Raw genomic sequence first — 14,689 nt, forward strand, 5'->3', positions numbered from 1 at the left:
ATAATTTTAAACCTGTGATACTTTTTAACTAAGGAGCGATGAATATTAATTATTGTAATCTTATATTTATAATATTTGTGATTATATGCCATTTAAGTAACAAAAAATAGTAGATATTTAGATGATCAAATTTCTGTGCGTGTGTTTGTCACTGCACTCGTCCTAAATAGCTGGAACGATTTAAATAATTTTTTTAGAGATTTCAACAAACTGGTCCTTACCAATAAAACAAAGAATAAAACTTTACTGTATAGTTAAATAATTATAAGTTAGTGCATCTTTTCATCATCACTACATAGTTAAGAACAAAGTCGCTTTCTCTGTCCCTATGTCCCTATAATATTATGTATGCTTAAATCTTTAAAACTACGCAACGGATTTTGATGCGGTTTTTTTAAGCTATTGCATAGCTTCTATCACGGGCCTTGAGCGCGGAGACCGAATCGAGAAATTCCGTAACGAAAAAACCTCACGCTCCCCACTCCGACGGGCGGAGGTGTGGCTTGAAGGCATAGCATGCAATAGCCATAGCTTTACCGCGGCAGTCCCCGAGTGCCACACGTCTTTTTAGATAGATAGAGTGATTCAAGAAGGTTTTAGTATATTATAATGTTTTAGACAAAGTGGGCGAAGCCGCGGGCGGAAAGCTAGTAGTGGTATAAATAGCTTGATGATATTATTATACTTAGATAGGTACACCATACACATCATTTAATGGGACATGTAACAACACAACATTCTCTTGAAAGGGATAGTCTTGATAGTGTTCCAGCAATTTAAGGCAATTATACTTAGGTCTCGTTCACCAATATCCCTTTCTTTTGTATCTGCTAATTCTTCCGCCTTCACTAATATAAAATGTTTGTTTAGAACACTGTTTCAATCATACTTGCAACTCTTTTGAGGAGTACAGTACCTACAGAAGTTTGCACCAGGTTTTCCTATAAAATAATGGCGTTATTAAAAATGGTAAGACGAAAGATATTCTAGATAACGAATAACTCGCAATACATTTAATTTCGTCATTCATCAATTAAAATGTAATTTTTTCTGTTATGGTTTTGGTGTAGATACCTACATTTTCTTTCTTCACCTCCGACATTTTTTATTTGTAATTCGCGCCTCTTTCGCCTTTCTCGTAGCACTCGTAGTAAAAGCAACCATGATTTTTGTGAATACCTGCGTATTTTTTTCACATGTATTTTTTTTTTCATATTGCAGTGCTTAATCATTGGCGCAGTCGTCGCAGCTGTTAACAGTAAGGAAACGGAGAAGAGAAGTGCATCCGAATGGGATGTAGCCAGCTTGATACCTGTTGGTAGTTTGGTGCAAGTTACCTCTGTAAGCGGTCATCAGGCTAGTGGTAAGTTAAGAGCGGTCGTACACGGGCAGCTCGAGCAGTTAACGGCTAAGCGACGTACTAGCTACGCGACTGCTCGAGCAGTGATGTGTACGGCAGTGAATGAATATCTATAGTTCACCGCGCGGTCGCGGCTCCAAGCCGTTGTTCTCAACTGCTTGAAGCGGTCCGTGTACGGCCGCCCTTAGAAAGACAAAAAAAAAACACATAAAAACAAAATATTTTTTATCTTTACGATTGAATCAGATTCTAGTTCGGACGTGGCTGGAGCGATTGCTGCAGCCAAAGCAGCATCGGCAGCAGTAATGGCAGCCCAGCGTCAAGTCGCAGCGGCGAAACATGCGGCTCTTGAACAGCAACGTGCTGCTAGCGCGAAAGAGGCGGAATCAGCACACGCCGCTCATAAGAGGTAAGTAATTAATCGTATTTTTGAAATATTACACAGGTAGGGGAAAGTAATAAGGAAAAGCTATTATAACTTGTACTACTTGTACCACAAAAAATCCAAGATTACAAAATAAGAGTGATATACCTATATCACTCTTATTTTGTAATCTTGGATTTTTTGTGTGCAATAATGAATTTTTCATTCATTCATTCATTCAAAAGCCTTGGAAAAGCCCACGTTATGTTATTTTTAGTTAGCAATATAGCATTAATTTTAGAATTTTTATTTATGTAAGTCCGTTATGAGAAACATTAATAAAAATTCTAAAATTAATGAGGTGATATGGTACGAGCCACAGGTACGAGCATTGTATCGGCCAAAGAACTCCATATAATTTGATGTAAAGAGTTGTTATCAATTTTCTCATGGAACTTTTTTACTCATTATAACATGTAAGTATACCTATCTCAGAGTTGATCTCAGACGAACTGCATAGTAGGAAAAAAAAAATAATAAATATTTAAAAATAAAAATGAGTGCGTGTACTAGAGTACATACGTGAAAGTGAAACTTAGGGATAAGAAAAAGTTGGCGCGTAACGCAAAAATGTCACGCCTATGGCGTAACGCAAAATTGTTACACTAAATTTTTGCCCAACCCCGATAAAGAAGTTTCACTTCAAAAAATCTTTCTATTTCGTGATATTATTCATTATTTTCAAAACCCATGGTACGTTTTCTATATTTTTTACAGTGAAGAGGCCGCTAGGATAGCTCGTGCGCATGCCTTAGAAGCGGCGCAGGCAGCCGTTCACGCACAGGCCCAGCTTGCGTCAGCGAAAGCGCGTGCGGCTGCCGCTCAGAAGATCGCGGCAGCGAGGGAAGCCGCTGCAGCTAAAGCCATACAACGCGCTGCTAATAACCAAGCTGCTAGATTACAGAGCGCTGGTAAGGCAGTAATTAAATGATGTAACCAGTTTCAGTTCAAAAAAGTTTTTCTCGTACATAAATATTTAGTGTTATTATTTAGGTACTTATTATATTTTTTTCCCTAAGATCTTGAAGCATTAAAGTTATCAGTGCTACAAAGTTCGGGAGCGGCTGGTGCAGCAGGCGCAGCTCAGCATGCCGCCTCCGCTGCTGCTGCAGCTTTGCGTCCATCTTGGAACCCTGGATGGCAAAGCTCTGGCTGGAGTCCTTCAACCACATGGGCTTGGGCTTGATCTATACGTGCATCACATCACACATCACAGATATAATATAATGTTCTATAAAATGAAATGCTTATTCAAAACGCAAATTTTGCATTTGAATGTTTACTTAATACTTGTACTTATACAGGTCTACATAATAAGGATTGTTGTACCTACAGGAAATCGATTTAGTTGTAATTTGTTATCTCGCTTTTATTAAGAAATAAATGTTTAATCAAGTAATTCGTATTTTCTTTCAACTGAAATAAGACGTATAAGATTTAACCAGTGATTAAAAATAGTTAAATGTGGAATCATACTTGTGTCAAGCGTTTTAACGACAGCTTGACCTCTTTATCCACACTCGTTTCTCATCGCTACTGTATGGAAAATAATTTAAGTAGTTACTTATCAAAGAACCTCTAGATTTTTTTACTAAGCCCCGTATAGTTAGTATCATGAATAATGTTCATGAAACCATTTATCAACCCACCCCAGAAATACCAGCTTTTTTCTTTCGATTCACGATGGTGGACCTTTAAATACTCAAACCTCAAACAGATTAGCGTTAGATGTTTCTAATTTTTCATATTACTCCTACATAATATGTGTACTACTTGCTCTACATATTTAATACATACACAAAATGTAGGATTGATTAAGGCTATTGCGCATGTGCGATTTCCATGGTAACCTAAGATAGGTGCTGCTCCATCTACCGTTACGCCTCAGCATCCTACCTTATTTAAGTTACGTAAACCTTTAATACTTTTGCTAAATTTAAAACAACAAAAATGTGTTCCCTATTTTTGTGATTGGTAAGTAATCCTGTAAAAATATCTAAGGACCTGCTTCGTTTTCAGTTTTCCAAATAAAATTTGAAGTATTACACCGTAGCAAGGTTTTTAAGCAACCAAAAACAAATGAAATATTTTAAACGCAGTCGTGCATTTTTTAACACATACCTGTAAAACCTTTTATCATCTATCGAGATTTAAAACACATTGATGACTATAATTCGAGCTTGATGAATCAAACATTTTTAAGACAGAAAATATTTTCAGATTTTAATTTAACCATGTGGACCGTAGTATTTTTAACGATACTCGGTTGGTCTTCAGTGTATGCCGATATAGACAGACGTCGAAACTCAAACCCTACTTACTATAATGTAGGTGGTGTACTGTCTAGTAATGAGTCTATTGCCTTCTTCAAAGATACAATCTCTGTAAGTATAACTTGAAAGTTTAAAACGTTAAAAGGGCATCAATGCTTAAGCATGTCAAATAACCAATTATTTTTATTCCAGAATCTCAACTTTAAAGATAAATATGTCCCTCGCGGTGTGACCTACCATGATTACTCGATTTTGATGGATCCTAATCCCATAATGACTGCACTGAATGTTTGTAAAGATTTGATTGCACACAGAGTAAGTACCATTGAAATAAATAAATCTCGCTTGAATTTTATAGAAGATAGTTACTTACCTTCTACACACCTACTACAAATTAGTTAAATAGTTAGAAATTATTTCGTAATTATCATATTAAATATCAATACTAAATGTTTTAGGTTTACGCAGTGGTGGTATCTCATCCAATAACAGGTGACCTTTCACCCGCTGCAGTGTCATATACGAGTGGTTTCTACCACATACCAGTCATAGGCATTTCTTCCCGCGACTCTGCTTTCTCTGATAAAAACATTCATGTTTCGTTTTTACGAACTGTTCCACCGTATTCGCATCAGGCTGATGTATGGGTGGATGTCCTTAAACACTTCAATTATATGAAAGTTATTGTTATACATAGCTCGGATACTGATGGTAGAGCAATCTTGGGAAGGTATGTATAGTTACTTGATTGATTTGTGACGAATAAAGAAAATCTGCGACGACTTTGGCGATTAATTATTAAAACATATTTTGATATTCAAAGGTTAAAGATACATCTATTAATTAATTAATGGATAAGCAAACATAAAACATCCCATGATTAATGGCAATTTGCGATAACCTATTAATTATGATAATTAGACTTTATGAGACTGTTTTCTATATATTCATATGTATTTCATATCTTTAGATTCCAAACAACTTCCCAAAGTGGTGATGAAGATGTTGATCGTAAAGTTGTGGTTGAACAGGTTATTGAATTTGAACCAGGTCTGGATTCTTTTAATGAAAAACTCATAGACGTAAGAGGTGCACAGGCAAGGGTTTTCCTTATGTATGCGAGGTATGTTAAGAATTTTGTTATTTACGTAACGTTGGTATGTACCTGGTATAAACCAATACAAATTGAATTTAACACTGTATCGGTGAACATTTAACATATCTATCGTAATTAGCTTTATGTGACAAATATTTTTATTGAATACTTTTTTATCATAGGAGATATGAAATGGCAATAATATTTTTTTTGAATGGATAAACAATTAAGTATAGCGTGTGAGAACTGATAACCAAAAACTATATTTAGCTTTGCACTGTTGTTTTTGGATATTACTGGCTACTGCATTTCCGAATATACTATAGCAATGAATCAATAGTTTATAATAGTTTTGAGGGTACCTAACCTACTTATATATACCTATATATAAGTAGGTTTGTATAGGTATATGATATACTTAAAGAAGATACTCTTACTATTAAGTCAATATTAAGTATTAGGTATATGCGTGCCTATAAGAACACAGTACTTACACAATATCGCAATCATTTTTTTTTTGTATTTCTGGTATACAAAAAAAAATGTTGCGATATTCTTTAACGTAATAATTCTGTAGGTATTTCCTATTTCATACGGTCTTCCAGATAGCTTTTACTTCACAAATTAAATCCATGTTGAACATGAAGAAAAATCCGAATGAAGAAAAGTAAGATTTAATTATTGATTTGATAAAGAACACCCACAATCCACATGTTGTGATAACTCTGTAAATAAGATTTATAAATAGTTCTCTAAAAATCTTATCTCTTCCAGTAAGACGGACGCCGAGATAATATTCCGTGACGCAACATACATGAATATGACGACAACTGGGTACGTGTGGATGGTGACAGAGCAAGCGTTGGATGCTGCTAATGCCCCTGAAGGTCTCCTGGGACTCAGGCTCGTAAATGCTACCAATGAACATGCCCACATACAGGATTCTATGTAAGAGTAATATCTTATTTAGCAAAAATAAATAAAGAGGAATGTTGTTGCATCAGTAAAATATGTCACCAAGTTCAACTGACGTAACGTGACGTTTTTTTGTAGTTAACTTATCATTTGCCTTTAATAAAAAAAAAGTTCTATGTAGATTATTTATTATCATGTCACTTTGAGTAGTTTTTTCGAAAGTTAAGGTATTTTAATTAATTCCTATAATATCATTTATCATTATGTTCATACGTTTGGTCTAGCTACGTCCTCGCATCAGCAATACGTGAAATGAACAAAACCGAAGAAATCAATGCTCCACCTTCCGACTGTGATAATTCGGGATCTATATGGCTGACTGGTCAAGTACTGTTTGATTACATCAGAAAACAGAGGCTGGAGAATGGTGCCACCGGACATGTAGCGTTTGACGATCATGGTGATAGAGTACACGCAGAATACGACATGGTCAATGTTAGGGCACACGGCGAACACGTAGCTGTTGGCAAATACTTTTATTCTAAGGTACATAATTTAGCTAGAAAATTACATACTAATTTGATTACAGTGATATTATAGATAATTAGATGAAATTCTTCTGTAATAAGTCCTCTGATTATTGCGTTTATCAATTTCGATAGAGACATCGTATTAGACATGACGTGTTAGGGAATACATCTCATTTTCCGAATTTAAAATAATTTTCTTGTTTCAAGGAAACACAAAAAATGCGTCTTGAACTCAAAGAACACGAAATTATATGGATGGGACGTAGTTCGTCAAAACCAGAAGGATTTATGATACCAACACACCTCAAGGTAGATTATTTTTCTGAAAAAATTATTATAATAATATTAATTTATGATATGATAATAATAAATTTTGTGTACTTATAAAGGTTTTAACGATCGAAGAGAAACCCTTTGTATATGCCCGCCGCGTTGAAGATATTTTCGATTGTACGAGTGAAGAAATTCCATGTCCACATTTTAACGCGAGTGAAGAAGCAGGTAATCCAAACCTCTCCTGCCGATATCGTCTTAGTTAAAACGTCTCTGGTAAATAAAAATTAAAAAACCCGAATTCTTTTAGATCAAATGTACTGCTGCAAGGGGTTTTGTATGGACCTCTTGACGTACTTATCAAGAGCTATAAACTTCACATTTTCATTGGCTCTCTCACCAGATGGCCAGTTTGGTTCTTATATATTCAAAAATATTTCTCAACCGGGATCTAAAAAGGAATGGACTGGATTAATTGGTAAGCCGTATATTATATAGATAATATATCATCGTTATACTTATGTTAGTGCTTTTACTGAATTTATTTTTTGATTTAATACGCTTTTCATTTAAATATAATGTTTTTTTGTTTATTCTTGGTTCTTGCAAGTCGATTATTATAGTATGTCCCGCATTACTAAATGATCTGTTGCATCTAGATTCAGTAACGCAGCATTCATTTTGACCTCATTTTTTATCTTACACCAGGAGAATTAGTATATGAACGTGCCGATATGATCGTAGCACCTTTAACAATTAACCCTGAACGAGCAGAATTTATCGAATTCAGCAAGCCATTTAAATATCAGGGTATCACGATCTTGGAGAAGAAGGTAAGCTTTGCGGGAACGTTGATTAGGTATTCCATTTTTGAATTCATTTTCTTCGTAATAATGTTTTTTTTTCTTGTTTCCAGCCATCTAGATCGTCAACCCTCGTATCCTTCTTACAACCTTTCTCCAACACTTTATGGATACTTGTGATGGTGTCTGTACATGTGGTGGCACTAGTACTGTATTTGCTGGATAGATTTTCACCGTTTGGCAGATTTAAGTTAGCAAATATAGATGGAACGGAAGAAGATGCGTTAAACTTGTCGAGTGCAATTTGGTTTGCATGGGGAGTTTTACTTAACAGCGGTATTGGAGAAGGTAATGCATATTTTGGAACCCTTGGCCTACGTCGTCGCTACAACGTGTTTATTTTTAAAACTTAAAAAAAGTTTTATAAATACACGTCTTAACTAATATTTATATTATTGGAAGCATTTCCCTTGATAAAATAAAAGCTACTAAAATAATAATCATAATACAATATGTAATTCGTTTTTAAGCACCCAACAAATTTATATAGGTTTCGCATTGATAAAAACAGAAATTTACAATTATTATTTTATTATTACTGCCACAGGGACACCAAGAAGTTTTTCGGCACGTGTGCTAGGCATGGTATGGGCAGGCTTCGCTATGATCATTGTTGCCTCATACACTGCTAATTTAGCTGCATTTCTTGTGTTAGAGAGACCGAAAACTAAATTGAGCGGTATTAATGATGCTAGGGTAAGTTGTTTTTATAATATGCTTATTAAAGAACATTTAAAATGAATGTTTTTGTATAGTAAAATTATCTATCTCTAGCTTATCTCTAGTAATTGAGTCATCAATCTGAATGATCTTAACAATCTTAATAAAAATACATCTATACAGCTTCGTAACACTATGGAGAACCTCACGTGTGCTACAGTGAAGGGATCTGCAGTCGACATGTACTTTAGACGGCAGGTCGAACTATCTAACATGTACCGAACAATGGAGGCCAATAATTACGATAATGCTGAACAGGCTATACAAGATGTTAAAGATGGGTAATGTATAATATTATCTATTTTCATGGCTGATGGCAACAGGCAAAGTAGGTAATTCACCTAACTTATTTGTCACGCTGTTCAATATAACACTAACTTCTATGTTATATATTACAGGAAGTTAATGGCATTTATTTGGGATTCATCACGTTTGGAATTCGAAGCGGCTCAAGATTGTGAGTTGGTGACTGCTGGTGAACTCTTCGGGAGGTCTGGTTATGGAGTCGGTTTACAGAAAGGATCACCGTGGGCTGATTTAGTAACATTGGCAATACTTGACTTTCATGAAAGTAAGAAAACGATTACTGTTTGAAATCAATAATTTTGTAACAAAAAATGCAAGCTTAATTCCACGCTCGTGATGACCCAATGGATGTTGGTTTCAGGTGGGATCATGGAATCGTTCGACAATAAATGGATACTCCGAAATAACATGCTTAATTGTGAAGAAAACGAAAAGACCCCAAATACGTTAGGCTTGAAAAACATGGCAGGGGTATTCATTCTAGTTTTAGCTGGCATTATAGGAGGGATAGTTCTTATTGTAATTGAAGTCGTATACAAAAAACATCAAATAAAAAAACAGAAGAGGATGGAGATCGCTCGTCACGCTGCTGATAGATGGCGTGGAGCAGTCGAGGTAAACCGAACCAAAATTGGAGTAATATCCATGGAGTCCGATGTCATCGACAAAAAACAACTCGAGTCAAAAATATAAACCCACCTACGACCATGGCTTTCGAACTAAATATATCCTTGTTAAATTATTACTCACAATAAAATCTATATCACGTTTCATTTAGTTTTTAATTTCATGTAGTAGAGCGTGGTGCTTTTGGACGTTCTGGGACGTCTCTGACAGCTTCGTAAGTACAAAACTGTATATAACATCAAACCATCCAACGTGAAATAACTTGTTCTATTTTTTTAGAAGCGGAAGACATTAAGGGCTGCTATTTTGCCTTCACAGCGGCGAGCGAAGTCGAACGGCGTGAAGGAAGCGGGGAGCATCAGCCTGGCGGTAGACCGCGGCGCAAGGCGCAGGGATGAGCTGCCTCGCATACCGCGTTACAGTCCAGCGTACACGCCGGATGTATCACATCTTGTCCTTTAGGATGTTGCAAATAAGCAATACGCAAACTATACACTTTAAAAGAATATTAGATAGATAGTCCGTACGTTTTGTGTCATAGGATGTACAAAGAGGACGACATCATTGTCTTCGACAGGCCTACTGAGTTTATTTTTTATTTTCTTAGGTCAAAATCCTAAATAACTGTATGAAACATAATTTTTAACAGACTTCATTTTATATTTATTTTAGTATTTAAATTGACGTATCAATGCCTACGCCAAGAAATCCACACCACGTTACCTATTTATATTAATAAGGTAGATTTGTGTGCGTCTTTGATAATAAAAAAAATGACAAAATAAGACCTCTAACCTAATTCCAAGCATTCTAGATGTAAAAAAAATCCCAAAATAAAATGTTTGATGTTAGTTCATTGAAGTATAATAATGGCCATAAAATTCTTATGATAAAATAGATACATAATCTAAGTTAAGATATTTATTAAATAAAATGTATTTAATTAATTTATAATGTTTATTGAAATAAATTATTTACAGGCGTACGATATTTGCTCAAGAGTTTTATATTTTTGGTAACTTACATTACTAGGTTATTTTTTTAATTTTAGAAATTAATTTATTATTGTCATTACATATGTATACCTCTGTAAATATTTAATAAATGTTAATCGTAACATGTGTTTTATTTACGGGCTGTAACAGACCGATCTCCACTAACAGTAGCACTCTATACATATATCTTTGTTATAATTTTGATAATAGAGTTAAGAACGATTTCCGTTAGAATTTGAAATTATTTTTTTAATTTAATAATAACTAGGTATATTGTCAGTAGTAGTAGTAAAGTACAATGCACAACAATGGACAAAAAACATCCGTAGGTTCTAGTCTTAGATCAAGGTTCTTGAACTTGACTTATTTAAGTAATGATCATAGGTTCTAGACTTGTTCTAGATAACAAATTAGTAAATTACTGATGTGTAGGTATAGGATTTCTCCCGATTAGGCTGCCCTCTGCAGCAATCGTAGTAACTATATTTAAAAATACATATGTTTATTCTAATCTACCGTTTTCGCTATAAATTAATACACAATATTAATTAATGATAATAACTTAATAATTTCTGAGGGAGCTTATAATAAACAGGTACTTACCTAAAGGCCTAATGCAGCCTGCAGGTTTTTGCGGATACCTCAGACATCTCTTCTCATTATTTATTCATCTTTAATTCTTATTTCACGGATGTTTCACAGGTACTTTTTAAACCATTTCGGTCTGACAACCTCTAAAATACATTATACTCTTTGCTGACAACATATACAAAAGTACTCTGTGCTGACAACTGTCAAGTGTCACCGTACAGCGTACTAGTTCAGTGACCTTGAAATTTCATTGTCTGTGTCATTTACGAATGATGGTTGAAAGTGGTTGACATTTTCGTATTTATTTTTATCACGATCGCCGTAAAACGGAATACTGTTATTAACTTATAAAATTATTATTTGTAAATACCACGGGTAGATAATATCATTTCCTTCCCATCTATTCAAATAAATGTAACTTATACCTATTTAATATTTTATTCTTGTTCAACATATAATCATTTTCAATTTATTTTTGTCCTAAAGTTAAGGACCATGCGTATAACAAGAAACCGTTTAAAGAATAGCACGAAATTTGAAAATGGTAGGTACCTATTTTGACTTGGAAATTTTTTATTTGTCCACGACAGTCGTGTAGATGGGTGTAGGTGTAGATGTGTAGATAATATTTTATTACCTTTGGAAGTGCTTTGGAACCATTTTGAATGAAGCAGTGTATTATTTTTATTTTGTAACTAAATTAATTTTGAAAAAATGGTTTTCAAACCAGTAACTCATGTGTTATTTGATATGGATGGATTAATACTAAGTAATGTTTTTTTTAATTTAATTTAACACAGCGCATTTTTATAAGCTTATACATAACAAGACCTATAAATTATTTTTATCATTTCAGATACTGAAGACCTTTATAGCGGCAGTACACATGGGGCCAAGGCGTTGGGCCAACGTGTTGGGTTCAAAATGAAGGATTCAAGATTCCTGTTCACACATTGGCGTACTGATCATTCTGCATTGGCGCTTCAAAGATGGACGTAGTCCGTAGAAGTTCTTGCAGCCGCGGCAATTTATTTATACAGTGCGTTTAATTATTACGTACATGTGCACCAATAACATTGAATGTACTCAGCTGTCTATGATGATACCATTTTCCAATCTCTATTTTCCTTTTTTTATTTCTTTACAAATAAAACATTATTAAAAAAATATGTATGTTTAGATTTTTTCAAATGTTTAAAATTTGTACATTTTACATTTAATTTTAACTATAAAACGAAACTTTAAAGAGTACGGACGGATGTATTGATTGGTGATATTTGATAATATTATTTATGTAGGTAATAAGTACCTAAAGCACAATTTGATCAAAATCATGCTCATTGTATATTGTTATTTAATTTTTAAGAACAAGTAGGTACTTAACTGTTTCATACTATTTTACTCATTTTATAAATATAAGTATTCACTTAAGTATTCATTTTTTGTCGAAAATGTATGAAAGTGAGTTATGAAAAACATCTACCTAGAATAATAATATAATAAATAGAAAATAAAACATCTAATTGATTGAGTCATATGGTTTTTATTTTTGTGTAGTTCATGCCGTGGATTCCAAATTATTCATTCATGTTGATACAATTCTACGAATTGTAAAACCTCATTGCTTGTCCACATCGGCGCCGCCATCGCTATCGGAACATGGAAACGTAAATTTCATTGACGCGCAACGATACTGTCTCCGCTGATGAGTAACAACAAACTGAAGAAGACACCAACGTGTGAACGCTGTTTGCGGAGCGCGCCAAGATCCTTTGAAGTGTGCACAAAAAACCGACAACATTCGGATGGCCTGCCAATATTGGCGCCAACTACACTAATGAAGCCAACATACCGCCAAGTAGCTCTCTACACGTTGGCCCAACCCGTTGGCCCAACACGTTGGCCCCATGTGTACTGCCACCATTACACTGTGCTTTTTCAAAATATGCTCTCAAAATATGGAAAGGAATATAGTTATGATTTGAAATTGCGATTGATGGGTCGCCAGGCTCACGAATCTGCGAAAATCGTTATAACAGAACTAGACCTTCCTCTGACAGTCGAAGAATTTTTGGCTGAAAGTAAAAAGGGTGAAAAAATATTTGAAGACACAAAATTACTACCAGGTACATGTCTATTTTAAAGCTTTATTCCTCCTCTCAAAAATCATCAAATCCTTTTTTAAATGTTGGTGGTGGTTTTATTTCTGAAGGTAGTTATTTTATTTAATTCTTTAGGAGCAAGGAGGTTAATTGAACATCTTCATCAGCACAACATTCCAATAGCCTTAGCTACAAGTTCTAGTGAGGAAAGTTACCATTTAAAAGTGGATAAACATCATACAGAGCTATTTTCATTGTTTCCTTACAAAACATTTGGTTGTTCAGACCCTAATGTGAAACTGGGTAAACCACATCCAGATATATTCTTGGTAACAGCTGCTAAGTTTCCTGACAAACCTGATCCTGAGAGAGTAAGTCCTTTATCCTTTAAATATTATTTTCTATTATGAATAAGTAAATTCTAAATTTATAGTCTTTATTGAATATATATATATATATATATATATATATTTTAAGGATAAATTCAAGCTGCCACAAAATGTTGAATTAAATTTATTTGTAGAAGTTTATATGAAAAACCTAACACTTTGCTTTGTCTAGTGTTTAGTATTTGAAGATGCAGTAAATGGTGTAAAAGCAGCATTGGCAGCAGGCATGCAAGTAGTAATGGTGCCAGACCCTCAAATGGACAGAAATCTTACAAAAGAAGCAACTCTAGTACTTAATAGTTTAGAAGAATTTAAACCTGAACTGTTTGGATTACCTCCTTTTGGGGACTAGTTTTAAGCAAACAATATGTCATCTTATTTTTTTGTATGGCTTTTAAATTAAGTTTTAAATTGAGTTTTTTTTAGAAAGGGAAGTTAGTTAGCTTTAATTACTTTGTAAAACTTTTTATGATTAGTATGGGTGTTATCAATGGTAATTAAAAATTACTATAGGCAATTTTATGGTTACCTATCTACTTTTATTTTTTTGTTTGAAGTAATAAGTACATTTATTGTAAAATTACAAATAATTTTAAAGAATAAGAATCTTATTATTTTATACTTTAAAGATGGTGGATGGTACGTATAATAGTAATTTTCTTTAATATAAATGTTAAATTTATTAATAAGTAGTTTTACAGTTGTTGAATTGAAATCAAATTACAGAATTATTTTGAACTAGCTTACCACCCGCGGCTTCGTCCACTTTGTCTAAAACCTTATAAATTATATACTAAAAGCTTCCTCTTGAATCACTCTATCTATTAAAAAAAACCGCATCCAAATCCGTTGCGTAGTTTTAAAGATTTAAGCATACAAAGCGACATAGGGACAGAGAAAGCGACTTTGTTTTATACTATGTAGTGATGGCTTGTTCGTTTTGAGGATAAAAAAATGTGTTGATTAATGTCTCAATAATTTGAAATGTCTTTTAAATAATGCTAAAATTATAGTGCATTATTGAAACATGCATTATTACATTATACCTAAGTTCCTTTTTACTTTAGTAACTGAGATGGGAACACAGGGACCTGAAATCTAACTGGGCTCATAATAGTACGGGAGCTAGCAACGTTTAAAAAAAAGTCATTTTAGTATAGTTGGGTTTTTGATATACTGTTTCTCTTGCTATTTCGGTTAGAGTCCGGGCTGTCTGGCTGGCCGC

At 34.1% G+C, this 14,689-nt stretch overlaps 3 protein-coding genes across 6 annotated transcripts; all 3 read left to right on the plus strand.

The window, feature by feature from the left end:
- The first annotated feature begins 798 nt into the window (after positions 1 to 798).
- Positions 799 to 3,179, plus strand: LOC123700966 (tol-Pal system protein TolA-like). Of its 2 annotated transcripts, XR_006752666.1 has the most exons (6): positions 799 to 969; positions 1,222 to 1,363; positions 1,607 to 1,769; positions 2,502 to 2,695; positions 2,804 to 3,051; positions 3,089 to 3,179. XR_006752666.1 is itself a non-coding variant. In XM_045648359.1 (5 exons), exons 1-5 carry the CDS (start codon positions 952 to 954, stop codon positions 2,968 to 2,970), a joined length of 684 nt encoding a protein of 227 aa, XP_045504315.1. In that variant the 5' UTR covers positions 799 to 951; the 3' UTR covers positions 2,971 to 3,179. The 2 variants fall into 2 exon arrangements, 1 of the variants encoding a protein (XP_045504315.1); XM_045648359.1 differs by having other exon boundaries at positions 2,804 to 3,179.
- Positions 3,180 to 3,647: 468 nt separating this feature from the next.
- LOC123700965 (glutamate [NMDA] receptor subunit 1) lies at positions 3,648 to 10,487 on the plus strand. Of its 2 annotated transcripts, none has more exons than XM_045648357.1 (17): positions 3,648 to 3,758; positions 4,005 to 4,168; positions 4,250 to 4,372; positions 4,516 to 4,787; positions 5,028 to 5,180; positions 5,928 to 6,101; positions 6,353 to 6,614; positions 6,806 to 6,907; positions 6,988 to 7,099; positions 7,182 to 7,349; positions 7,580 to 7,704; positions 7,788 to 8,022; positions 8,282 to 8,430; positions 8,578 to 8,735; positions 8,853 to 9,025; positions 9,122 to 9,375; positions 9,667 to 10,487. In XM_045648357.1, the coding sequence occupies exons 2-17, from the start codon at positions 4,019 to 4,021 to the stop codon at positions 9,847 to 9,849; spliced, it is 2,793 nt and encodes a 930-aa protein (XP_045504313.1). In that variant the 5' UTR covers positions 3,648 to 3,758; positions 4,005 to 4,018; the 3' UTR covers positions 9,850 to 10,487. The 2 variants fall into 2 exon arrangements, with proteins under 2 accessions (XP_045504313.1, XP_045504314.1); XM_045648358.1 differs by having other exon boundaries at positions 9,706 to 10,487.
- Positions 10,488 to 11,453: 966 nt separating this feature from the next.
- LOC123700952 (pseudouridine-5'-phosphatase-like) lies at positions 11,454 to 13,901 on the plus strand. Of its 2 annotated transcripts, none has more exons than XM_045648336.1 (5): positions 11,454 to 11,517; positions 11,830 to 11,842; positions 12,897 to 13,099; positions 13,211 to 13,446; positions 13,637 to 13,901. In XM_045648336.1, exons 1-5 carry the CDS (start codon positions 11,469 to 11,471, stop codon positions 13,814 to 13,816), a joined length of 681 nt encoding a protein of 226 aa, XP_045504292.1. In that variant the 5' UTR covers positions 11,454 to 11,468; the 3' UTR covers positions 13,817 to 13,901. The 2 variants fall into 2 exon arrangements, with proteins under 2 accessions (XP_045504292.1, XP_045504291.1); XM_045648335.1 differs by lacking the exon at positions 11,454 to 11,517 and adding an exon at positions 11,548 to 11,742 and having other exon boundaries at positions 13,637 to 13,900.
- The last annotated feature ends 788 nt before the right edge of the window (positions 13,902 to 14,689 follow it).

The sequence above is a fragment of the Colias croceus genome, chromosome 20, assembly GCF_905220415.1.
Source record: "Colias croceus chromosome 20, ilColCroc2.1".
Taxonomy (NCBI): domain Eukaryota; kingdom Metazoa; phylum Arthropoda; class Insecta; order Lepidoptera; family Pieridae; genus Colias; species Colias croceus.

Bases quoted from the DNA above. Each gene is read 5' to 3' on its own strand.
- LOC123700966 (XM_045648359.1), top strand. The intron at 1,364-1,606 runs GTAAGTTAAGAG...CGATTGAATCAG, and splicing joins AAGCGGTCATCAGGCTAGTG to ATTCTAGTTCGGACGTGGCT. The intron at 2,696-2,803 runs GTAAGGCAGTAA...TTTTTCCCTAAG, and splicing joins TGCTAGATTACAGAGCGCTG to ATCTTGAAGCATTAAAGTTA.
- LOC123700965 (XM_045648357.1), top strand. From the start codon at position 4,019: ATGTGGACCGTAGTATTTTTAACGATACTCGGTTGGTCTTCAGTGTAT. The intron at 4,169-4,249 runs GTAAGTATAACT...TTTTTATTCCAG, and splicing joins TCTTCAAAGATACAATCTCT to AATCTCAACTTTAAAGATAA. The intron at 6,908-6,987 runs GTAGATTATTTT...GTACTTATAAAG, and splicing joins TGATACCAACACACCTCAAG to GTTTTAACGATCGAAGAGAA.
- LOC123700952 (XM_045648335.1), top strand. From the start codon at position 11,688: ATGGTTTTCAAACCAGTAACTCATGTGTTATTTGATATGGATGGATTA. The intron at 13,100-13,210 runs GTACATGTCTAT...TTAATTCTTTAG, and splicing joins AGACACAAAATTACTACCAG to GAGCAAGGAGGTTAATTGAA. The intron at 13,447-13,636 runs GTAAGTCCTTTA...TGCTTTGTCTAG, and splicing joins ACAAACCTGATCCTGAGAGA to TGTTTAGTATTTGAAGATGC.